Source organism: Cynoglossus semilaevis, chromosome 3 (genome assembly GCF_000523025.1).
Source record: "Cynoglossus semilaevis isolate Cse_v1.0 chromosome 3, Cse_v1.0, whole genome shotgun sequence".
Classification (NCBI taxonomy): domain Eukaryota; kingdom Metazoa; phylum Chordata; class Actinopteri; order Pleuronectiformes; family Cynoglossidae; genus Cynoglossus; species Cynoglossus semilaevis.
The window spans coordinates 2,248,619-2,274,529 of record NC_024309.1 but is presented as its reverse complement, the minus strand read 5'-3'; the positions used below and the strand labels follow the sequence as shown (position 1 = coordinate 2,274,529).

The 25,911-nt window shown below is 39.0% G+C and overlaps 1 protein-coding gene across 4 annotated transcripts in view; it reads left to right on the top strand.

Moving 5' to 3' along the window:
• The window catches only part of cntnap2a (contactin associated protein 2a), a 241,864-nt gene that overhangs the window by 208,240 nt on the left and 7,713 nt on the right, over positions 1-25,911 (top strand). For all 4 annotated transcript variants that reach the window (XR_003049312.1, XM_025054369.1, XM_008307446.3 and 1 more), the window contains 5 exons: positions 1,272-1,490; positions 6,032-6,268; positions 10,753-10,986; positions 11,836-11,969; positions 18,529-18,622. Coding sequence is in view for 3 of the 4 variants with exons in the window: in XM_025054369.1 (XP_024910137.1) it covers positions 1,272-1,490; positions 6,032-6,268; positions 10,753-10,986; positions 11,836-11,969; positions 18,529-18,622 (918 nt within the window). In the remaining variant the exon portion in view is untranslated. The remainder of the gene's footprint in view (positions 1-1,271; positions 1,491-6,031; positions 6,269-10,752; positions 10,987-11,835; positions 11,970-18,528; positions 18,623-25,911) is intronic.

Sequence of the window (25,911 nt, the reverse complement as noted above, 5' to 3'; positions counted from 1 at the left end):
AGATATCCTCCTAAAATAGCTAAAACTAAAAAAGCCCCACTCCAACTCCCAAAAATATTCAGCTTTGATATTAATGAGTCTTTTGGGTTCATTAAGAACATGGTTGTTGTTCAATAATAAAATGAATCCTCAAAAATACAACTTGCCTAATAATTCTGCACTCCCTGTATATTTGAAGTATAGCTTATAGCTTAAATATAACTTTTAGGTTCTTAAGGCAAATAATTCCACACTAATTTTGTATCGATTTATCGATTGAGTGGATGTTCACAAATGAAGTCAGTTGTAGAGAGGGTAAAAAGTTTGTTTTATGTTTCCTTTTCCTTTTCCAAGTTGGTACAGTTCCTATAGAAATTGATGTCTGAGATCTGTTAAATTTTTTATTGTCTGAGTTGGAAAACAGCTCTTTTATGCCCACTATTGGCCAATCTTACAGGTACATGTTGGAATAACAGTTAATTAAAGTGGGCAAACTGCTTTCATGTGAGGATAGAGCTTATGTTGCAAGACACTTGTAATGATATTTTGAGCATGTTAATTTTATGCACATTTTCCGAATCTGCTACCATGATTTTTATCTCCAAAAAACTGGGACTAATGGGACAGCTGTGTTTAATGTTGGTCCAGATGTTACTTTGTCCTGCTGACTGTCCTGCTGACTGTCCTCTGCGACCTCAAACAGCAGCACTTTGTGTTCAAATTTGCCTGATTTCGCCTTTAATTCCACATAACCCTGAGCAAAACAAACCCCCATAGAGGTGCATGGTGAAATCCCCTCATTTGAAGCACATAAAAGTTAATCATGGAGAAAACGAATCATACACTTTCATCTAAAGTCCCACTTTCATCTTCCCTGTTTTTATGTCCATGCTCTCTCTCTCTCTCTCTCTCTCTCTCTCTCTCTCTCTTTCACTATAAAAACAAAATAATGCTTTACAATTTAGAAAGAGTTTAAAAAGCCTGAAAACTGCAGCAATACAACTTTATGTCATGCAAAGCCAGCGGTTCCTGGCATGTATCGACTGCTGGTGGGATTAGTCCCATCCAAAGCTGTGAGCAGCCTTGTATTGCAAAGCTGAAATCTATACGAGCCAAATGAATGGCCTTGAAACAAATGAGCCATTAGATTAGAAATTGAACACATATTTACCTGCAGAGTGGACTATGACGATACGAGGAGTTATGAGAAGGGGGGGGGGGGGGGGGGGGGGTTGTGTAGCTTTAAAACAACTTTAGTAACAAATTTCTCTTTTCTTGTACCATTTCTACAGCTCCCAAGGTGGTGTCTTTCTCCTTCGATGTTGGAAACGGGCCTGTGGAGCTAACAGTGCATTCAGCCATGCCCCTCAATGATGACCAGTGGCATCGCGTCATGGCTGAGCGGAATGTGAAGGAGGCCGTCCTCCAGCTGGATCAGACCTACTGGGCCTCTCGACTTGCCCCCGCGCAGGGTCACACTCGGCTGGAGCTCTTCAGTCAGCTCTACGTGGGTAAGACACGGGCACACTTCCTCACACAGGGTTGACTCATGCACACATCCGATTGCAATTTAGACATGTCTGTGTAGGTGGCACGCTCACTGAGACAAACGCAGCGCAGTTATAAGCTCTGATGTGTGAAAAGCAGAACTATGCAGATTATGCGTCACTCATTGTCACCGTAATTACGTTGAACTTTTAATTAAAAAACTTTCAGTACTATCTGTATCTTCATTAAAGCTGCTCCAGATTCAGACATTCACGGTTTGGACGTGTGATTGCTTCATAAGTTAAAGATGTAGCAGCCTTTTTTCCTGAAAATCAATGTTCTTTCTTAAGGGGCTTAGTCACAGCTACTGTTAATTAATTTAATGTTAATCTAATGCCCCCTCACGGATACACCTGATCCAGACGCGTGGGCCTCAGAAACTCATCCATGCATGTGATCATAGGTTTGATAAAGTCAAAAAGGAAGCTTGATTTTGATTCTGTTATTAATTAACTTGTAGAGGTCAGGCTGTAATAACTTTAGCCCTGGATTAAGAAACTATTATAGAACAAAGATATTAATCCCTTGCCTTTCATTCTTTTTCACAACAGTTAACCAGAAGAAGTCCTTTTAATTGTATTTTAATGCCTTTATGTTGTCAAAAAATGTCTTGTTTTTTTTCACTCGTGGCTGTATTTACATCCACACAAACCTTTCTTGGTCGATTGCTCAAATGGCAAATCTGGCCACTTAACTCCCCAGGCTTTTAGCTCTTTGCTTTAGTTTACACTTAGTGCTGAGCTGTCAATAAAACAAGCTGGAGGGTGAGGCGATGGGGCGACAGGAAAGGGAGGTGCAAATATGGTTTTATGTATTTGCAGACAGAGGGAGAAGTGCTGAGGCAGACCACATTTCCTTCCATATCATGGAGGAAGACAAGCCCCACCCATAAAGAGATTGTTCTAAATTCCAATCAGGGGCCCCTGATGTGATAGCCTCAACCCCCGATCCCCGTTTATAATGTAATTTCATCGTCTCATCACTTCTGCTGAAACATCCTCACCTTATCATGTCCCAATTTGCCTCCCGGTGTATTTGTACTTTCATTTAGTGAAACGGAGAGAGGGACAAGAAAGGTGCTGTCACTGTGTGACTCACAGCTGGGAAACATAATGGCCACCAAACAGCAACTCATACATTTCTAATCATATTTTGTCTTATCTTGGAAAGACAACAAGTAGAAGCAAACATTATTCCAAAAGAGGGTTAATGTTGGTTCAACATTGTGGCCCATATCCTGGATGTCAGATGTGGACCACAAGTTAAAAAAATTTGATCAAACTTGTTTGCCTGGTGCTGGTTTATAGACATCTGTTATTGGTGGATTTATATCTAACAGAATATTCCTTCATTCAGTACAAACACTGACCTCACATAAACACATCACTCCAAAGACCAGACTGAATAATATTTACCATCTTAAAATCACAATGAAGATTAAAAAAAAAAAAAAAAAAGAAAAAAAGAGAGAGAGAGAGAGATAAAACAAGTATATATATATATCAGAAAAGAACTGGGGAAGTTCTTTATGCAGCACCTTCTCATATCTTATTTATAATCTCTGGTTAATCCTTATTTGAGGATGGATTTGGGAAAGTAAAGTCCAGCACAGAGTGACTGACCCAGACACTGGAGGAGAGTGGCTTAGACTCTCTAGAGTCTCTGACACGGCGAAAAGATAGAGATCTTTTTGTGTTTGATTAAGAGATTAGCAGAGAGAGTGAGGTCTGTATGTTTCTGCACCTCGGTCTGTTGCTGTATCTTCTCCATCTCCCTCTCTCTTCCTCAATCAATATGCTCCTCATCAAGCTTTTGATTGGTTTAGTGTTTACTGCACAGTGGCTCATTTGCTATAATGGCCTCGAGAGTCAATGTTATACCATCAGCCTGCTGTCATTTACTTCACACTGTTAACTTTTAGTTCTCCAGCTCACTTCATACATGCACATTACTTTAAATCTCCACAGATTTTATGCCTTTAATGTCTCCATCTGTCCTTTTGTTTTTGCTTTGATTATTGTCTTCTATCAGAAATTATCTTTATGATTTTGCATGATTTATTTCCATAACAGTTGAGTTGTTTTGGTTTTCTTTCTTTCATTCTTTCTTTTCTTTTCTGCTTCCCATCGGGCCTGTCTTTTTGCATGTCTTAATCCATTGCATGCACCACAGGAAAACCAGCCTCGCTCACCTGCCAAGACAGTAGGTAACATGTAAATGAGTTCATGTTCTTGGAATGATCTGTTCTGTTGTTACAGCACAACACAACCTGCAATGTTTTTTCAAATTCAATTCATGTCCAATTCATCTTGAGTGTCACACTAATGGTGATAAAAGCGTAACCAGATTAGTGCAGGTGAATTGTAAATGCTCACTTATTTTGCTACAAAACATCGCAAACGCATTTTCATGCTGAAGCAATCCAATAATTAGCATCAAAAGCCAAAAAGGGAAATGGAATTTCTGTAACATTATTTTCCCTCTGGAAATGCCAGTGGGTTAGAAAGTTCTTTCAAATGACATTTAGAATACGTGAACCGACAAAAAAACAAAATAGAATTCAGATGAATTGTGACAATTACCTAAGAACAGTAGAAATAAAACAGGGCAGTCCTGATGTGTACGTTATAATTGTTGCACCAGGTATTCCTCTCCATGCTGGAGCTTGGCCAGGTTTTCCCAACAGAGCTTGGAATATTTTTGCCTTCCCTTGTGTGTTTGCTCATTAATACAGAATAAATTCAATAATGTGGAGCCAACAACACACTCATTCCCACAGTGAGAGGCAAAAGGTCACATTTTATGGCTTATTTTCTTTGTAGTTTGCCAAAAACACAGTATGTGTGTGATTGTGTGTGTGTGTGCACTATAACAATCTATATTAATAAATATTAGTGTAAATTAATGTTTACTACTCAATATTGTCCTGGACTCATCACAACATTCGTTTGTTTCAGTTTTTTAATTGCTCCATTACCTCGTTTCCACATTTATGTATTTTCCTGCATCACATTTGTATTTGTTAAACTGACCAGTGACCGGTTAGTTGTTAAAGATTTTTTAAATCTCATTTAATATACAGTATGCATGTAACACCAATCTCATTATGGCAAAATCCTTATATCTCAATCTGACAGTAAATTCAATATAAACCTAACATTCTTTTAAAAACAAGCTGCATCAATCAGCCCGTCAGCCATCTTCAAAATAAACTGAACTAGAAATAACTTTCTAATGGCTTTAGAAAATAGCTCCTAAAAAGCTTTTTGGTAAAGTAGTAGTACGGTATGGTAACCACAGAAACAGAAATGTAAAAATGTAATTATTTTTTAAACATGCTGCTGAAATGATTTTGACAAGTACTAGTCAAAATTACTCAAACTGTAATTACTAAGGATGAAGATACTGTAACACAAAATGTTTGTTTGTCCCTGAACAGAATATATCTGTGAAAAACCTTGAGTTACTTCAGCTGTGAGTCAGTCAGTGTGCGTGTGTTTACCTGCGCTGGTCTCTGTAGGTCTCACAGCCTGATGTCCAGTTAATCACACACTGATTTAGACCTGAGTAAACATGTGGCAGAAACCTCAAGCCAATCAGCGCTACAGCGTAGTTTAATTAACCATTCTCCCAAAAGTCAAATCCTCGGTGGGCAACGGAACGTGGAGGAAACCTGTGATCCTCCGCCCCACTGCCCCTGCATCCTGATGTGTGAAAAACATATTAGCTTGACTATGTAACCTCATCTTTGCTGCGTCCTTAAAGATGGCTAAAGCTGCAGGAGGTAAACGTAGGAGTGAGAGTTAATGCCCAGCTTTCCTTAACACATCTTCAATTCTGTAATTCAAGAGATGCAATTGGGAATTTAATAACCAAAATGCCCCTTGGCTGTTGTTAATGATTGTGTGGGCGTTTGTGCACACGTGCATGTGTGTGTGTGGCAGTGTAAGCATGCTGTGTGGCTGTGTTTGTGTACATTGGGTCTATACCTACGGGTGTCTGTTTATGAGGGTGTTTATTTCTATAGTCATTTAGGTGCACATTAATCTATTTAACACCCCGTCTCTGTCCGAGCTAATGGGTAGTTAGACTGTAATGGTGCACGGCCAGAATGACGAGGGAAGCACTTTAGAGGAATGGCTATTGACACCGCAGGGCTAAGCATTAATGCTCACATTGACTCATTCAAATCATGTATGCAGCGTGGGGTCCAGTGTTCCACTGTAGAATGTTCCTTACATGCATTCATCCATTCATCTGTTCGCAGAGTGTGCTAGTAAGGTTTTCATTAACAAACACCGTTCACTGGCTTGTTCCTATTAGTTGGGGGGGGAATTAAATGAGCTGAAGGTTGTTCCAAGAGCAGCATCACAGCTGGAGCAATTAGCACAACACCAGTGGGTTTCTGTAGGCTGCAGAATAATACTGTGTCTGAGAACTCATAAAGAAGCTCTTTACAGAGAAACTGTTTTTTATTTCTTATCTAACCTGCACTACTCCATAGGTGCTGCAGGAGGACAGAGAGGTTTCCTGGGATGTATCCGAGCCCTGCGGATGAACGGAATTACACTTGATCTCGAAGAGCGGGCCAAGGTCACACCGGGGGTCAAGCCTGGCTGCCAAGGCCACTGCACCAGTTTTGGAATGTACTGCAGGAATGGAGGAAAGTGTGTGGAGAAGTACAATGGATACTTGTGTGACTGCAGTACAACGGCCTACGATGGGCCATTCTGCACCAGAGGTACGTGGATTGAAAAAATGTGGTTTTATAATAAAAAAGGAAAGTGTGCCTTTGGGATCACAGTGACCCTGTAGTAAAAGGCAGTTTATATACAGTAATTTACAGTGTCACAGTGACGCTGTCTGTTTTGCCCCGTAGAATTTTTTTTTTACCCTATCGTCAGCATTTGGGACATCATGAGGGTAACAACACCTTGTGTTTATTTTACTACTCTCTCATAAACTAAGCAGCAGGTTAACATTTTTAGGGTCATTCTTCAAAAGGACCATGAGAAAAAGCACAACTTGGTAAAGTACAAGGGGTGGGGGATACAGTGGAGATTTGGTTCGTGCTCTTGCCTTAGAGCAAGAAGATTAGGTTAAATTCCTGATTGTAATGACTTTCCTTCCGTATGGAGTTTGGATATTCTTCTTAAATGGTTGGTTGTCTCCATGTCACCCAGTGATGGACCTTTCACTGGAGACTTTTCTACAAATACTATGATCATCTATGTATTAATACTCCAAATGTCATATCACGTTTTGACTGAAGCCAAGTGGAGCTGATAAAAAAATAAAAAAGTAAACTAATATTTGACTCCTGCACTGATTAAACACAGTGAATAAGGATTTGAAGATTGAATCTCAGGACTATAAATGTCGCTGAAAGTGTCGGCGACTGCTCCTCATTTTCACAATTTGGTTTGCGAGACAAATTGATTTTCCTCCATGTGGGTCTGCTGATGTTTTTTTTTATATGCTTACCTTTCACAACCCCTGCAGGACGTTTTTTTAACTTTGCAAAGGTGTCGAACTTTTTTTATTTTATCTCTCTCCTCTAACTAACAAACCCTCTGCTTTGAATTTAAAGAGGAAGCAGTGAGGCTTCATTTTTGTGGCTTACTACATGTAGCAACTTCAACCAGCGTTTTATCTCGAGCTCACTCTTCCACAGTCTCATATCACGGGGGTTACTGCTGAAGTAGGTAGATTTCAATAAGCTGGAATTGTCCAACCACACTTTTACTTTTTTGTAGCATTGTTGACTGTCGTCACCCTTCGCCTTCAGTTTAGTGCTATCTGTTTGGAAACTATTTGAGCCTGTGATAAAAGGCATCGATTGATATTGATATTGTGCTTACCCAACAGTTCCCTGCTGCCTTCGCTGAATTCTAATATGCTGTAGATGTGCAGCCGAGGGATCAGAATTTCAATAAAAAAGATAAATAAATAAAAGAACAAAGTCGCTTCACAAATTGAGCCCGAGCTGTAGGTATTTAAAGCTCCTTTGTGATGAATGAAAGAATTCAGATTTTATTCTGTGCTGTTTCTTGCTGCTAAAGCATCATGTTTACTTCCTGCAGATTCATTAGATGCATTATTTAAGTTGTACTTTCTTTAAACAAGTTCTTCTAAACCCCCCAGGGAAGCTGCTGTCTGGGCTTTCTGCCTGTTTGTATCTGAGACGTGAAATAATTAGAGTCCTTACCTTATTACGAATATTGTTGTTTTTTTTTTGGTTGGGGGGTTAACTATGCTCATAGCAGAGGGTCAGGTGAAACCTGTGTTTGTGTACATGTGTTGTGGTTACACTGTCATGAAGAGACTTCTGTTGAATTCTGTCATAAACCATCAAACATTTCAGGAGAATTAAATGAATTTCCTTTTTATTTTATGATCTCTCTGCCTATGTTTATATTTTTATGAGTTGGGGGGGAAACTGACAGAGATACAGATAGAGGCAAACGAAGGGGAAGAGCACACCCTTGTGTCTGTTTCCTTTCTCTTCATCGCCTCAATTATTTTGCTCCTTGGCTTCTCCACCACTCTTTTCTTCTCTTAATATAATTTTCCTCTTTCTCTGTCCCCTTTTGTGTTTTTTTTTCTCTTTTATTCTAAAGCCATTTTTTTCTTTGCTACTCTTTCTTCCACCAGTTGCCTCTCCTCAGCTTTTCCTTTTCTTTTACCCTGAATCTTCTCCCCCTCTATCTCGCCCTATTCTCCCTGTTCTCTCAGCAGGTGAAAAATGCATGAAACCAGCCATGATTGCACAGTGCATTTCCATTGTACCCATATTTACACAATGCTCTGGGGACCTCGCTGTAATATTATAATACTCTCTCATTCTCCAGCTTTTCTGCCCTTGAGGGGTTACAGCAGGGCCACCGTGTGTGTGCTTACTTATAAACACACACACACAGACTTCTGTTACCTGTGGAGGTCTGCATGCTTGGCCACATTCCCCTTTTTGGACAACTTCACCACATGCTGACTTTAAAACACACAAACATGAAAAGCTTCTGCCCTGCAGCAGAGTTTTCTCATTCTCTCTAACACTGACAGACGGTTCTCTGTGTTACTGTGGCTCTCTGGACTGGCTACCTGGTTTTTTACTCTGCAGGAATGAGAATACTGAACCAAATAATTAATATAGCCTCAACAATCTGCACCAAGCTTGTGGAAATTAGCTTTTCTGTTTTTTTAATTTATTAAGAAAGTTTTTTTTTTGGCTTCTTGTTTGGAGGCTTTGGCAAAGTTTAAAAGATAGGAGACAGAGCTGGACAGTAGAAGAGCTTAAGATGAGCAGAGAACGATCAGTATGGACAGGATATGAAACAAGCAGAGGCAAGGGTTAAGATGTACTGAGGACGGAGAGTGAAGACATTGGACAATGGACGTTGGAGATGGACCTGCCAGGCAGAGGAATTAAAGAAGACTCCAGAGAGGATATGTGGAAGGACCTGGAGATGGTTGGTGAGACAGTCAGTTGGACACAGATGAATGTATATGGTTAGCATTGACAGCTGCTAATGATAATTCATGACATGGCCACGTTAGACGGGACTCCGTTGAATATCAGCAACAAAAAGCTTTATGAAAAAGCTTCTCTGTCAGGATGATTCAGAACTTCTGACAACGCAGATTGTGTTTAGACCCTCCCCCCCGACACCCCCACCCCCACCCGTGCTCCCCCTCCTACTAAAGTTTGGAATTACATCAGCACAGAGCAGAATAAACAGATGAATTTATATCCCACTTCAGTGGAGGCAAAGATTTGCCTATACAACAATTCCAGTCAGAGAACTCTCCCATTTTCTGGTAATAAGCCTTCTATTAGATTCAAGTAATGTAGCTTGAAGTATTTATTGTACTGTGTCCAGCGGGAGTGGATGGGTGAAGCCAAGCTCTAAAATAAGAAGCATTTGAAAGTAGTAGTTTCACTTAGTATTCTACACTTGTAAAGTGTGTAGTTATACATTCTCTCTGCTGTGACCAAGGGTAGGCAAACATGTCCAAGCATATTTCACACACCCACACCCACACTCACACACACCGAGATCCCGAGGCTATGTCTCCCTCGTATCCATTCTATTCTCTTTAATTTCACGCATGTTGTGTCCTTTATCTTCTCTGTAAACTGAAAGGCAGTGATTGTTACAAGCTCACACAAACACACACACACATTCACACACACATGCCAACACCAGCAGTATGACAGAAGTATAGAAAAATAAGGCCCCCTCTCCTCCACACTTGATTACCAGAATCAATAAGCCTCCTGGAATGGCTGGAATATCCCATTAGACCTGTTAATGTACTGGTAAACAATGCATTGTTTGGTTTCAAATGCTTGAGCACAGCAATCCTTTTCTTCATTCACCATTTAGTGCATTGAGAGCGCAGCAATTTTAGCACTCGTTTTACTGCACCTCCTGAACACAGCCGTATTAATGCATCTGTTTTTTTCTCTCTGGCTGTGTAATGTGTCTACGCTGTGGTGTCTGAGAGGTTCCTCGCTTCTCAGCTGTCGCTCCCTTTCCTTAAATTCACTGCATACTCAAAATCAGTCGTTGCAAAAGAGCTGGTCAAGATCAGATAGGAAATAAAATTGAAATATACAAATAGGGGGCGACACAGAGGCAAAAGAGGTTAGTGTTTTTCATGTTTCAAGTTTCCATGTTTTTCTAGTGTTTCTTGGCCTTCTTCAAGTTCTCGTCTTCTGTCACTTGATATAGGCATAAATATGTGTATATGTGTATGAGTATAAATGTGTTTATCTCCGTACATGGTCCTGTCATGGACATCAGACTGACCGGGCTGTAACTCCGCCCTGACCTCATGACTGCTGGGATTGGCTCCATCTCCTCTAGTGATTATGAAATGGTCTGAATGAAATATAAAAATACAGATGTGATAATGTTTAAGTAAATATCAGGTGAAATATGTTTTAAAAACTGAGTCAAATCTCTAAACACAGTTCAGTCATTTGTTTTTGTGGTTGTAAGCCTGTGGCTACAAGTGACGGACGATTGTGATCAGAGTGTTGGGTTTCATTGTAACCAAAATAATGCTTTTTAGGATAGAGCTGTGTGTTTTGTTGTTATTTTTTTTGACACCTTTTTGTCTTGAAAAAATGCCATGCCTTGTGTGCATTAGTTGCTCCAGAGAATGGGAAAGATGATGAATGTATTCACATGTTGTTTTGTTTTTTTGTTTTTTATCTAGATGTTGGGGGTTTCTTTGAGGCTGGTACTCTCATTCAGTACAACTTCCTGCCGGAGGCAATTGCAGGAGCCAGTCAGGACTCCAGGATCCTGACACACCAGCTGACATCACATGAAGTGAATCTGACCAAAGAGGAGGTCGCTTTAAGTTTCAGCACGTCCAGTTCCCCGGCTATTCTGATGTACATCAGCTCCAAGACGCAGGAGTATTTGGCATTGGTGCTCAGGCAGAACGGTAACACACACTGGTACACGACCACAAATACAGGGGCGGGTGTTGATCTCTTGTGGTAATATGTGTCATTGCTGGAAAAGCTGCTTTTCTGATGGCTGTGATAACAGTGCACTTTGACAGTTTGCAGTGTTGAAATGTTAAATCTGTAAATGCTTCACATTTCACAGCTTTTCAAATTGTGGCTGACTGGAGGAAAAGTACTATGACAACATAAAAGTAATAAAAAGTTGACATTGCCATCTAGTGTTCAGCAAATGATAAGTACTAGAATACAACAGCAAAAAAATCGTACTGAGACATTAAATAAATAACTCTTTGTTCATATGTGCAATTTTTGCGTGATTTTAAGTTTTCTACAACATTTCTAACAATTCTAGCTTGATTCCTTTTAAATATCAAAAGCTTAATTTTGACTCTTTCATTTTCACCTTAGAATGTGCTCAAAATATTATCACAAATGCAGTGCAACAATAGTATTACATAGAAATTGCATTAAACTAGGTTGTATATAGCTGTTTAAGGGGATACTAGAGTTAAGGTCTTTTAATTAACTTATTATTGACATTTTTAAGTTTATAAACAATAAACAGGGTTTTAAATCATTTTGATATTTATTAAAGGAAACCACTCTGCTGGTGTTCAGTGGTTCAGGCTTTGTGCTTAGTTTTACACACGTTTGTCTGTTTGTTTTTATACTGTGTTTAGAGCCAACAAGGACTTGATGACCTCTTACTACAAAGTTATATGTAAAAAGATGAGATCAGATGAACTCATCATTTAAAGCCACTGCTTAGAAAAATGATGATGAAAAGGTTTCAACAGCCATAAAACAACTTTGATTTTCCCTAGGTTCCCTGCAGGTGCGGTACAACCTAGGCGGTCTGCACGAGCCCTATTCTATTGAAGTGGATCAGAGAAACCTGGCCAACGGGCAGCCTCATAGCATTAACATGTCCCGTGTTAACAGAAGCATCACCATCCAGGTAAAGACCCAGCACACCAGCACCTTCACACACATGTTGTTCTCAAGGGCGCTCTGTCATCTGGCTTTAGCCAAATATAGCACAGTAAGTCAAAGAAGACCGTAATGTCCTGTTCTGTATCCACTGTGATGGAACAGCTTGTCCTCTGCCCCTGTTAATCCACTTCCAGTAGACAGGTTAAGTATAGCAAAAGTGAGCCAGAATTGATTTGTGTGTTTGTTCCAGAGAAGATGCAGGTGTTAAGAGCATGTGTGTATATGCGCATGGTTGTCCATATATATATATATATATACATATATGTGTATATATATATATATGTGTGTGTGTGTGTGTGTGTATATATATATATATATATATATATATATTCCTTGGGCCCTGTGTGTAGTTGTGTTTTTTATCTTTGTGCAGCTTAGGGCAAATCAATACAGTACAGTCAGCATCAGAAGCGTCAGAAGGAGAGAGTGGGAGTCTAGTAAAGCTATTTTAAGAAACATTTTCTGGCCTTAAATGCTTTGATGTAGGCCGCTGTGGGTCGCTCAGTGGTTGGTAATAAAATATTAATATCACTTTTACACAGAAACAAATAATGTATTAGATTAAAATGTATAACTAAAATAAAGTAGAACCGCAGTTTTGGCCACATGGTGGTTCTCTGGTTAATGCTCTTCTATATGGAATCAACCTAAATCCCACATTGGGATTTAGGTGGACACCTCATAAAAGACTAAACTCTCCTTAACTGTTAGATATATGCACAGGATATGATGGACAGACAGTTATGAACATGTTAATTTACTGTTCACACAGTTCAAACTGTACTGATCTAGTTATTCTCAAAGGACATTACAAGCCACGTTGGCTGCTAAAGCTAAGTGAAGGAGAGAAAATTGGAAAATGATGAAAGTGTAAAAAAAAAAAACATATTCCCTGAGTGGAGGAACTCTCATTATTTTTCAATTTGTCTCAGTTAACGGTCCAAAGAACAAAGGCGCACGTTCTTAACTGTGTCCAAAAACATAAGCAAAACGCTGTATAAAATTCACTGTCAAGTTTTCTGCAGCAGATGCTCTGACAGCAAAGCAGCGTGAAACTTGTGGAAATAAATGCCAGCACTGTCAACATGACCACAGTCACAGTTAGAAAAACCAAAGACACCAGCTTCAGAGCGGGTGAAGCAGATTCAGCAGAAAAGATTGGAAAAATCTGAGCCACACTGATCTAGTACTGTATATCTATGTGGAGAAATTACCAAAAAGCATAAAAAGTTTCTAAAATATGAGCTGATGTGTCAAGATGCAATCAATTCATGCATTTCACATTATTACCGCACCATAATCCACTGTGTTAAACTCACACAGTGCATCATTAAGTGTCTGTCTAAATCAATCACACATTCACTTGTGGACTTTTCGTCCAACTGTCAGAAAGATGAACGACACTCACTCCTCTACTGCTAAAAAATCTTTTTGTAGAGATTTTATATAACGTATAAACTAGTTACAAGTTAAGTTCACGGCAGTGTGAACACACTTTTTGAGGTGGTGGTATTTACACTGACCTGATTTCCCTGCAGACATCAACAGACTTTGATTTTATCTTCATTATCCATTTATTCATGCCTTGGTTGTGGACTACATGTTACCCATGAAACATAATCCGAGTTATTTTGGGCCAATTTGACTTGATTATGCATGAATTCTATGTTATGAAGGGGACACAGTAATGACTGAGGGGATAGAAGTACAATTATTAATTTAACTGAAGTGAACATAATCGTCCAAATAGATTGGTTCGTCAGCATGAAACTGGAAGAAATTAAATAAAGTTGTTTGATTGGGCGTGTTAATGTGTTTAATCACTGCCTACTTTTAAAGGCAAACTTGGTATTCAGGAGGATTGAAATTCTACGACTAATAACTGCATGTCTGGGTTGAACTAAATAGAGAATGATTAAATATTTACAGTATAAAACTAGCTTTAATGTCAGTGCTTAGTTATGGGATTATCTGTCTGCCCGAGTTGTAGGATATTAGAAGTAGAGAAGTACCATATAAACTGTAATAGATAGCGAACATTAAAATATATTATATTGTGTTTGAGAGTTCTTCTTCTGGTGTGGTAATTACAGGTGTATTATAGCCGTCGCCTTCATCAGAGAAAGATTAAATATTGACTGGAGCGAGGGGGATAATCATTGCCTCTGCTCTTCTACATGCATCTCCAGCTTCTCCTCCCTCACTGAGTAGACATCAGGCAATGGATTTATTTATTCACACTGGAATCTCATTACGCATGTCCACGCACTGCAGTGAAAAATTTTGACAGCAAGAAAATTAAACTGAAACATTCAATGGAAATCATCCTCATTTTCTGAGCAAATCACCTCCTGCAGCCGCTGATCACACCAGTGGGAGCACTTCAACGCAACACATTCCTCTTTTACTGGCGTGGAAAGTGATTGGAGCGAGTGTAAGGCCCTTTGCTCATCCCTCACACACACACACAGCCTTGATTGCAACGTAGTTGTATTTAGATTGATGGTATCAATGTTCAGCCCTGTTCTTGGGGTGTGACTGAACTTTTAAAATGTGCGGCCACAGTTCAGCACTCACGTCGGGTCAGGATTTACTTTAGAAAGCACTGCTCCTTTAAGTCCATTCATCACCGAATGCTGCAGGTAAACATTTTGGAGTGGAAAAAGATTTAAGAGGAACACCCGTGTGGCCATTTTGATTTAGGAAAAACATATTGACGGAATTATGATGGAGGACTGTGAGGGGATGTGACGTTGAGCCTGGAGGTGTCCAAGTAAATCTAACGTTGATAAATACAACCTTTTAATCTTTAATTACAGAGTTCCTGTCAAAGTGCGATCATAACCATCCGCCCATGAACAGATGCAGCCAGGCATGTCAACAGATATGAATTAGGTCAGATCTTGTCAGGTGAAGTTACTGCAGATGCCTCACATTACAAGGCCCAACAACCAACATCATTCACATGAATGTATCGACTACTTTAACATTGAATCTTGGCAGCCTTTATTGGTAGTTTTGTATATTTCAGAACAATGATCCATGAATGCACTTGAAAAACATGCATTGAAACGACTTTTGTACAAGATCCGTACAAAACGGACATTTAACATTTGACAAGAGAAAACCAGTGCTTGTGTTTTGTAAAACATGACGCTTAGCAGGTTGCTACTAGCACAGCATTATCACAATGGCATCAACTTCCAGTAAGCCTTACAACCTAACGTCCAGATCATGTATTAAGGTTTTGCAATTTTCACTATTCCTTAAAATAAAATAAAAAGTTCTAGTTCTATATTCGTCGCACACTGGCAAAGTCTGACTCTTTGCAACCCACACAGACTGCCACACAGAGGCGCCATTACGTATACGTGGTTCCTCCGGGGGTCGAACCCAGGACCTTCTTGTATAAGGCAGGTGTGATAACCTCTTCTCTATGGAACCAGAATAAACTTCCCACATGCTCATACTTTTTTTTCCCATCTTCTAGATGAGTCAGAAACAATAAAAATCACTTATGCCTGTGGACCTGCCAGTGGGTCAAATTCAATTTCCGTGTAAAGAGTGTTTACTTGAGGCTGCAGAGGTCTCGCCTCCCAGCTATCAGGCTGCAAATCTTGGAGGCAATTCAGACAAGCAACTATTTAGTTTAAAGACAGGGTGAACAACAAGTGAGAAGACAAATAGGCATAGAGGTAATTGGAATCTAAGTGGGTATCAAAGCAGCGAGATGGAGAGATGAAACATCAGTCAAAGGAACTTTATATATATATATATATATATATATATATATATATATATATATATATGTATATACCAATTTTTTTTTGGTTTGTTTGTTTTTGGTTGTTTATGTGTTTGTATTTCTAAAATCATATATGAAAAGGTAAATACTCACAGACTAAAAAAGTGTGGGCTGTGACCCAGGACCAGATCTGGGCTGTGTTGCAGGAATCAAGTCATCTCATAGTTTACATTTTAATTATTTAGAGTTTACACTGAAACCAGTAAAGTTTATTTTTTCCTTAAACCAAGGTGCAGATGTGAATTTTTAATGCGTTATTTAAATATGTACCAACCTCTGAGGAAATGTTTTTTCTACATCTGTACACAGAGGGTGAAACATGAAACAAGTTTCTCTTCCCTCTTTTTGTCAGTTTTGTTTACTCTCGACCTCCTGTTCCGTGTATGGGTTTAGAGATAAGAAACTGAGAATTTCCTGGAGGCTGAAGCATCCTTGTTCCTTTTCACTCTCCTCTCCTCTCCTCGGTGCAGTGTTCAGACAAAACAGTGATAGTAATTAACTTCATTATATGAAACCATTCATTCATATGAACAATAAAAATTTGCATACTGTTGCACTTCCACCACTGGATACCATTAACAAAAGCAGCCACAAAGTGGAAGGAGTGAAATTGCATGTACAGTAAATTAGTTTGCTTATAAACAAAAATTTTATGACTTCAGAGAATATATATTTTTCTGTTGTTAATTCCACTTTGGCCTGATCTCTGATTACTGAGTTTGTGTAAGCTGTTGTAACCTGAAAGGCAGGGATGGTGCTTGAAGGAGAGAGTTGTGTTGTTTAAATGTTTTGTTGCACCGGGTAAGTGTCCATATAATTGCAGTTGTAATTGACAAAGTTTGGTAAAATGAGATTTCTTTCCTGGCTCTTTTTCCTCTGTGGAGCTTTTTGTGGGATTTGGGGCCATGCGACGCCCCCGGTGGCTGTGCGGCCAATTTGTTTTCTCAGATAAAAGTAAATAAGCTCAGCGCAATTTAATTGTGCCCCATTATCCCACCCTGTAGTCACTGTGGAAAACAAAACCCACACAATGCTCCACTGAGACCAGGCTTTTGGAACAAATGGAATTAGAATACACAGTGTACGTATATGTGCGGGCAACTGTGTGTGTGTGTGTATGTGTGTGTGTTCACACACTGCATTAGTAGACTGCAGGAGAGAGAATTTCTCTATAGGCGGACTCTGCTGAACATGAAATACTACACATACACCCACTCAATAACCTCGGCTCTTTAGTGACAGTCCAGCTAACAGGCCACAGCAGCCACTCAACACATCACTGGAACAAATCCTCCAATGATGCAACGGCAACAAGAGTTTGTTGTTTTCAATCAAGCTCTCGTTCTCTGGCTGTGGCTGATGGTTTGTGTGCAGTACTGCAGACTTGTATGCACTGAGATACAGTACCTCTGAGTACGTTTCTGAAGCACACCAAAACCATTTTGCAAGAGTTAAAAATGATTCCTGTCAATGGCACAGGCTGCGCTCTCCGAGCTTATTAGAGACCGCAGTGAAACAGCAATAACAGGATAATTGTGTTGCAACGATATTAAAGTCATGTATTCCCTTCCTTCATCAGCATCAGATGAGAAGTAGCATATTGTTAATTAAGGTCTGATCATTAATCTTCTGCCTTAAATGGGGAATATTACAGAATTTTCTTTCTTACTTAGTTTCTAGGTAAGCCTTAACTGTAATGAGAGGTTTTCTTTAATGCTGTGGTCTATTTAATGTTTGTTCAAATATTATATATTCTGTTAATTCTGTTCACGTTGCCACTGTGAGAGTGGAGTACATCCTATAATAATGTATTGCAGTGTTACAGGACTGAAACTGTGAGAAATGGAAGTGTACGTACTTTATAAACCGACCCTACCACTTTTTGCAATTCAGAAAATAAAGACATTTTAAATTATGTACAAACCATATTTCTAGAACAGCTGCCTTAAAAATGCAACTAGAGAAAGAGACACAAAGTGACTTGTTTTTTTGGTCACTCCAACTTAATTCTGTTTGTTGAACATGGACTAATTTAGAAATTGATTCCTGCCACAAAGTCTCTAGAAAATAAGGACACAGACAATGACTGCAGCGTCGGTAATTTCCTAGTATTTTTTTATTATGTTTATTATTTGTAATTATTTCAAGATGGTTCTGAGTTTTTCAGCTCTGCTCGCTATGCTGTTTTTCAAGCATTATAAACAGTCCTTTTTTTATTAAATGTTTACAGATTTAACTAACTTTCCAAACGTCTTTCTTGAAACTTTTAAATAATTTAATTTTGTTGTTTGTTTTTTGTTTGTTTTTTTATTTGTTTAAATACTGAAAGTTAAGCTTTTCTTTGAGCATTTAATAACTCCTGTATGGATAACCCTTATGAACACTGATTTTTTTTCTTTCTTTTTTTTCTTCTTTTTATTAAACTATCTTGGATCGTGATTAATGGGAGTTATATGAGGGGTTATTAAGTGAGTGTTATTTGGAGCAACGCTGATATTTTGTACCACAAGAGAGAGCCATTCAGCTTTCGATGTATTTTTTCTGCAGCAGAATATCCTGATTGTAATGAGACTCTTCTTCATGGTTAAATATTCAATGGCTTACTAGATGTGGTGATGCTATCAAAATATGCCAAATCTAAATGTTAAATTTTGGTCATTTTCATTTTGGTATTTACATCAAAAAAGTTTGTTCTCTTGTTCTTTATTTTTGTTTCCAGTTGGATCACTACCCTCCGGTCAGCTACAGACTCCCAGAGGCCTCAGATACACAGTTCAACCACGTCAAGACGCTGTTCCTGGGTAAAGTTTATGGTGAGTTTGTCAATAATTTAACTTTTTTTTTTCCTGGCACAAAGTTGTTTTTATGTCAAATGTGATTCTTTAAATCAACTCAGTCAGTCACCCTGATTTTTACTCAGTGTTGTCTATAAAGCCCCTGTATGTAGACACTAATATCTTCAAAAAAGAAAGGAAAAGACACGAAATAATTCGTATTGTCTTAACAATGGACCACATTGTGGAATGGTGTTTGGTACCCTTGCCCCACAGGGCATGTTTGTCTCTATGAAGACTGAATATGCCTGCAACAGATTTACTCCTGCTACGTAGAAGACGATAAGCTGTAGTTGTATCCTAAACCCACTAGAGGTCACTGGAGATCTGCAGAAATATTGATCTGAAGCTTCCTTTTCTTCAATCTAAAATAGGGCCAACTGTCTAAGATGTCTTTTTCTTTAACTTTTTAGTATTGCTAGAGTCTTTAACCCATTTGCATTTTAGACTAATTAAAAATGTACCTAAATAACACAAAGTCAACTAACATCCAGTCTAATAAATTGATTTTTGTAGAATTGTTTGGGGTTTTTTTCACATGGTCAAACATTGTTGGGTTTAATAAATACCACCATCTTTTGCCCAAGTACCTGTGAAATCGATTAACTCTAATGGGCCTCATTACCAGGAGCCAATCACCTTAACTCTTAGTAGGTGCTGCTGTAGTTTATGGCTCAATAAAATAATTTGTTTTAATAAGTCACAATGTACCGAGATGGAAAAGTTGTATTTTATTCATTGCTCAGCTTTGGTCAGTGTGATGCTCTTCATCTGTCTGTTCCTTTATCTCTAGAGCAGTGAAGGTCACTGAGGCTGAAGTAATGGCCGACTTCACTTTCCAGCAACTTTTATCGATGGCACACATTCACACACACACATAGACACACATGCTGAATCCCTATGATAAACGATTGCAGGGTAAACATCCATCCTAACATAGCACAGACGTTGAGGGCAAAGAGGACAAAGTTTCTTAAAGATTCAGTCTAACTAACCCCACCATCTGGGGCCTTCAGTTCACACATCGACAGATCCAACACAGAGGTTAATGAATTAAACCTACCAGATTAATTATGTGTGTGGACAAAGCCAGAAAAAAAGCCAGAAATTTTAGAAGCCGGAGGACGGAGGAGACAGAATGAAGGCAGGAATTTGATTTTGCTCGTCTCATCAGATCTGTGTCAGGACTACAGAGACGAGAGCTGAGCTCAGATTTTCTATTTCTGGGACGCAATGGCTGAAAACAGACATCACACACACACACACACTATAACACAGATACACACAACTTCCATTGGCATCTCCTTTATCACCTTTATCTGCAACACAAGTGAATTTAGATGGGTTTTTTCAACCCTGCTGTCTAATGTGCTATACATTGAAACTGAAATATAAACTTTGATCATCAATCTTCAAACAAACATAGAGAATTGTTGATGTTTTATATGTTTAACATTCTTGTTGTGTACTAACGGTCTCAGAGCACTGCTGTATGTCCTGTATTACAACAATTACTTTAGAATTAGAAGACAAAAAATACAAAAAATATATTGGATTTCAAAAGCAAATTCCTAAGATTGTTATCAGGTTATCACAGGCAATAGTTTTTATATCATGTTGAAACAAGGCTCCAAAACTCTATTTTGTGAATCTTGTTCAGTAACACAGTTCCACTAAATACCTTTTTGGGTTTTCTTTCTTTGGCCAGGCAATAACAAAAATAGAAGCATAAAATGCTATTGGTTTTTGCCTAATTTTTTTCCCCTAATAATTAGATCCCTTAGGAAAGTCAAGTTAACATATGGGAAGTAACCTGAGGGTTTCTGTCTTGTTAGGACTGCGGCCATAATGTTAAGAACACAGCGTCTAAACACAATATGAATTAAACATTAATTCCTGTTCCTCTGTACATTGCTGAAGTTCTTGCCTATTTCCTGTTGTGTTATTTAGTTCAGATTCAGGCTCATGATGTTTGTACTGTTTGCTTCCAAGTCTAATTCTCCTAAAGTAGTATTGATCACAAAGTACAGCGATGATTCAGCATGTACTGTATAGATAACTATATGCTGCTGAGTCTGCTGTACTCTGATCCCTGGTAAAACAGTGTGTGTGTTTGGGGGGGGGGGCGAGGGGGTACAACAGTATTAATACACACATGATAAACCCACAGTGTATCCATGCATGCAGGCTCATATTTATGTGTGCATGTATCTCCGTGCATGCGGTGGTGGGTTGATGTATTGCGCATAGATCTGTCTTTCCTTAGGTTTCTACATCCCAGTGGGATAGATGAGGGGAGATGAGTCATTCGTCAGCTCAGAGCAGCAGGCACACAACCAACCCAGTCCTCACTGCTGCAAATCTGTCTGGATCTGTGTGTGTAAGAGTGAGAGAGTGAGAGAGGGAGAGAGATTTTATATAGCAGTATCTAAGTAAAACTGAATAGAGTGAAAGTAATAGGCAGAAGTGTGATAGAAATAGTTTTCAGAGACATGTACCTCAGCCCCACACTGAAATTCTTATTTCTCCTCTGCTGTTAAATCTCTGCAAGGCACTCACTGCAGGCGCTGCCCATTATTCTACCCAGACTCTAGGTCACTGAGGTTTCATGGTGACATTTCTCCCCGACCCAATACAGTCATGTACCCATGTCTTTAGGTCATGTTTGAAATATATTTAATTTTGAATGTTTACCCTCGGAGTAGTGTGTGGTTTCACCAAACACCAATGTTCTGGTTTCTCTCTGAGGGAATCATCTTGTTTAGTGTTAGTTTTAGCAATGTTAGCATCCACAAGACAAGAGGTGTCTGATTAATCCCTTATTTTTTTATTTCTTAAATTATGTTAGGCATTTAGACCTTTAGCAGATGTTTTTATTCAAGGTGACTTACATTAGGGAGGATTGAGTATGTTGTTCTACTGGGGCTCGAACCCACATCTGTAAGGCATGTCAGGCAAGTTTGAAACCGAAACAATATAGAACCATTTAAACTATATGAGCATTAATCTCCTATATGGAATTTTATACGAAATGCTAATTTCATATAAGGTCAGGATTAGCACCACCTACAGCATTGTTCTCTTTATTCAGATCCATTTTTAATAGTTGGCTTTTTAATGGACGTCTGTTCCATCTGGAAACACAAGAAAAGCACAAACAAAAACAACATGTTCTTGGCTACGTTAGTGCTGATGAGAACACATTTTGCCCAGTGGCATTAATTTACTGTGTTACATGAACTCAGTAAAGGCCACTCTGCTTGCCAAGGAAGCATTTGGTTGAAACAGTGCTTTAACAATTAAATTTAGCAGCAGCTCTGCTGGCCATGGGTGGTTTGTGTTTTAAGGATTCAGCACCAAGCTGTACTCAATGGAGCTGTGGTCAGGGATTTTCTATAAGTGTCCAATTAAACACAAATCATGTTTCCTTTATGTTAAATGCTGAATGCTGCATTCAGCTCGCCAGGAAGTTAAATCAATCTCCTCTGATCTGTTACAGGGAGACACTGGTGTGATGCTTGTGTTTTATGCCGTGGCAGCTGATTTGAGATACAAGAGATAACAACAACCTGAACCTGAATACCACTGTGTGTGTGTGTTCACTGTATATTCACTGTTCGCTGTGTTTCATGGACAGACAGGGAAATACAGGTGGTGGAGAGATATAGGTGCTTAAAGATGAAATATTAGAATTGAAATCATTTATTGAAATCATTTTCTTGTTGTAGTGTGAAAATATATATATATATATATATATATATATTTTCACACTACAACAAGAAAATGTCTTAAAATGCAATGTAAATACATACAAACCAACAGGTATTAGAATTTAATTAAATCTGATACATTTAAATTCTATAAGAAAAAAACAATTATTTTATTTTATTTTTAAAAGCCTTCATTGTGACCTTTGTGCATGTGGATGACATCATGCCAACCTCTATGCTATTGAGTCCTGATCCATGTCGTGTTGACTCCAGGTTCCAGTTTTTGTCCAGCTGCTGTGCTGTGGGGGGGGGGGGGGGGGGAGGACTGCACTGCAGCAGGGAGAAGGAGGAGGAGAAGGTGGAGGGAGAGAGACCGAGAGAAGGAGAGAGAGAGTGCGAGAGAGAGAGAGAGAGAGAGAGAGAGAGAGAGGTTCTCCAGTGAGGTTTAGAGTCTCATGTAGCACAGGAACAGCGAAAGTAGAGGAAGCAGAGGGATCTTTACCCAGGTAACTACAGATGTGTGTGTCTGTGTGTTCAAATGGACATTTGACTCCCAGTGGGTCACCTTTGTTGATGTTAATATGACTATACGTAAAGATAAAATACTATTTTTTTTCTTTTGCTAGAAGTAGCCGTGGTGTGTATGCATGCATGTGTTGCATTCACTGACAGGAAGCTACAGCATTCACAGGTGTATTAACCATGTAAAAAAAACAGTTGAACATCATCTGAAGCTCTTTAACATGTTTCTTCCTCTCCACCTTCTCATTTCTGTCTCTGTCCTCGTTCATTATTTTTGTTTCACTAACGCAGGTTTTTAACAGTTCACTTTTTAAATAAATGAATATTGTTTTGTGGGTCAAAAATTAACAATGTTGAAAATGTTGGGTTTTTTTCATTTTCAGTATTAACCTTTGTTCAACATGTAATCATATGACATTGATGATGTCAAAGTCTATATATTATGGCACATTGACTTAAGGCAAATAATGTCATATATTATTGGATACAAAAACAAATGCACCAAGGAGAAGTAGTGTTAGGATGTTGTTCTTGTACATTCATTTTCCTCTTTGCTCGATGTACTCTTTTTCATTTTTTTTTCATTTATTTCTATCTAGTGGCTGTGCTGCCTGTTCATTAGTCTGTCTCCATCTGCAGCACCTGGACCATGACTAGCATGTGTTTGTGCATTATTTGGGCTTTATGGGGAGGTGTGGTAGACAGCATGCCATGAATATTCTTTTGATGTGTTTGACATGATCATACTTTGATGAGAAAACCCCTACCCCCCACTTTTCCCCTTGCGTCCCCGGCATCAGCTGCCATTTGTTGTCATGGCAACAGCTTTTGATCTCCTTCAACCGACCTTTCTGTCTTGTACCCCCATTCCTGTCCCCATATTTTCCAACCAGATCCCCCTCACACACAGACACACACACACCTTAGATGCTTGTTCTTCACACCCTGTTTGGAGGAGACAGTCACACCCTTCTCCGTTGCGTCCTCCATCTTTGATTCTGCTTTTGTTTAAACTTCTTCGCAGAGCACATGCGTGTCAGTTTAGTGCCTTTTGTGATCCTGTGAATTATTCATGATGTCATTGGTCACTCTGGGCAACACAACATCAGGTGGTGCAATCATCTAATCAACACGCTGTCCACGTGGGTGTGCATGTTATGTAGGTGTTTACATGTGATACTCAGTCGTCAAGACCGTTCTGATAGTACTTGACGCTACATTTCATGATAACTGATGTCTAGGTTCCAGTCATCAGTATGTGCATGTCTGTCAGAGTGTGTGGACTCGTCAGCATTGTATTGATCTGTCCAAAAACAAGTGATTGGTGATCAATCTGTGAGGCAAATTTGTCTTCATCAGAGAAAAATAATGTATGTGAAATGTGTATAAATGTACATAAATTACCATATTAAAGGTAACTTGGAGATCTTTTAAAAAATCAGTCATTTTCCACTGATTAAAGAAAATATTTTAAAGTAACACTGCAATAACTTGCAGTCACTAAGAGGACCAGCTCCCCATTTTGGTAACCACAAATATGTAGTTGACGAGTAATGTATTTTAACTGTAATATAAGCTGCCATGTATTTATCAGCATGGGGTTGAATGTGATGTACTGTATGTAAATAACTCTATGTAAATTCCATTAGAAAAACCTGTCACAGTGAGCATCCCCTTTATTTTTTTAGTGGTGATAGTGACTTGATGTCACTGCTGTCTGACTTATCATTGTGTTGTATTGTCCTGGCAGGTAGTCAGTGATAAACATTTAGGACTGGAGCCACATTAATCTTTTTTAGGGCCACTGATGCCGTTCTCTTTACTCTTCCCATACTACAGCACGTTGTCACTTTAACGGTCATACAGACGACCTCCATGATGGAACACTAAAACTAAAAAGCACACAATCAAACCTAATTATATGAGCCAGCAGTGAAGCTACACAGTTCTGTTCTCCTTTGGTTTTAAGCTCTTTATGGAAGTGTTTCACAGACTCTTGTGATTTTAGCTGCATCTGTTTTAGCAGTTCTTGCTGACATTTTATTTAAACGTCCTTTGGAATGTTTAAAAAAGCTGATACAGGACCCTAAAATTAAAATCGAACAGCATTACAAAGGTTTACAAGACTGTTACCTGGTCAGGTGAGAAAACCAATCATGAAATTTTACCTATCTACTGTGTTAAACAGCATAGTGCTATTAAAACTATTAAGTCATTTCATCCCTGTTAACAGCACCGTCTTCAGTTGAAATTATGACAAATGTGTGGGTTATATTAAGTGGGTAAGCAGGCAGAGCCATAAAAACCAGACTAAAGGTGAACCTTATTTATAATAGGTGAGGAAAGCTAATCTCTTAGCCATGCTATAGTGGTAATATGTTCATTTATTCATTGTCTAATGAATGCAAATAACAATAATAGGGTTGTTTTTTTGCGGGGTTTTTTTTGCATGACAGCACTCCATTGTAATGGGAGGAAACGTGTAGCTTCCTATTCAGTATCGATTCAGCTCTAATTTTAGCGTGAGCAGAACAAGCCTGGCTTGTTCCGATGGCTGCTACTGATCTCACAAAAACTCCCTTGTGATATCACCGGCACCGAAACAAAAAAAACAATGGCGGTTTGTCTTGCCATTTATTCTGCGCTTGCTTTGTATGCAAAGCAGTCTGTTGGACTCTTCAGAGAGAGCCTATTAGTATTCACCCAGAGCGCTGCAGTGATCAGTGCGGGTTCAGACATACAGCAGAATGAGAGCCCTTGAATTCATATTGCTGGTATCAGTATTCTGCTGACTGTGGTTCTGCCAGACCCCTTGTTTTTTTCCTCCTCATCTTTTGTTTGTCTCTCTCACCCCTGCAGATACTGCAGTCACAGGTATCCACACGTGAGCAGACTGATACGCATATTATTTTAAGGCGTCATATTATAATGTTCCTGAAATGATGAAATTATAGCAATTCATCTGTACGAAAAAAGGCTAGGGTACATACAGTACATACTCACAGTCAAAAGTGTAAAAATCTGCATGGGTTCTGG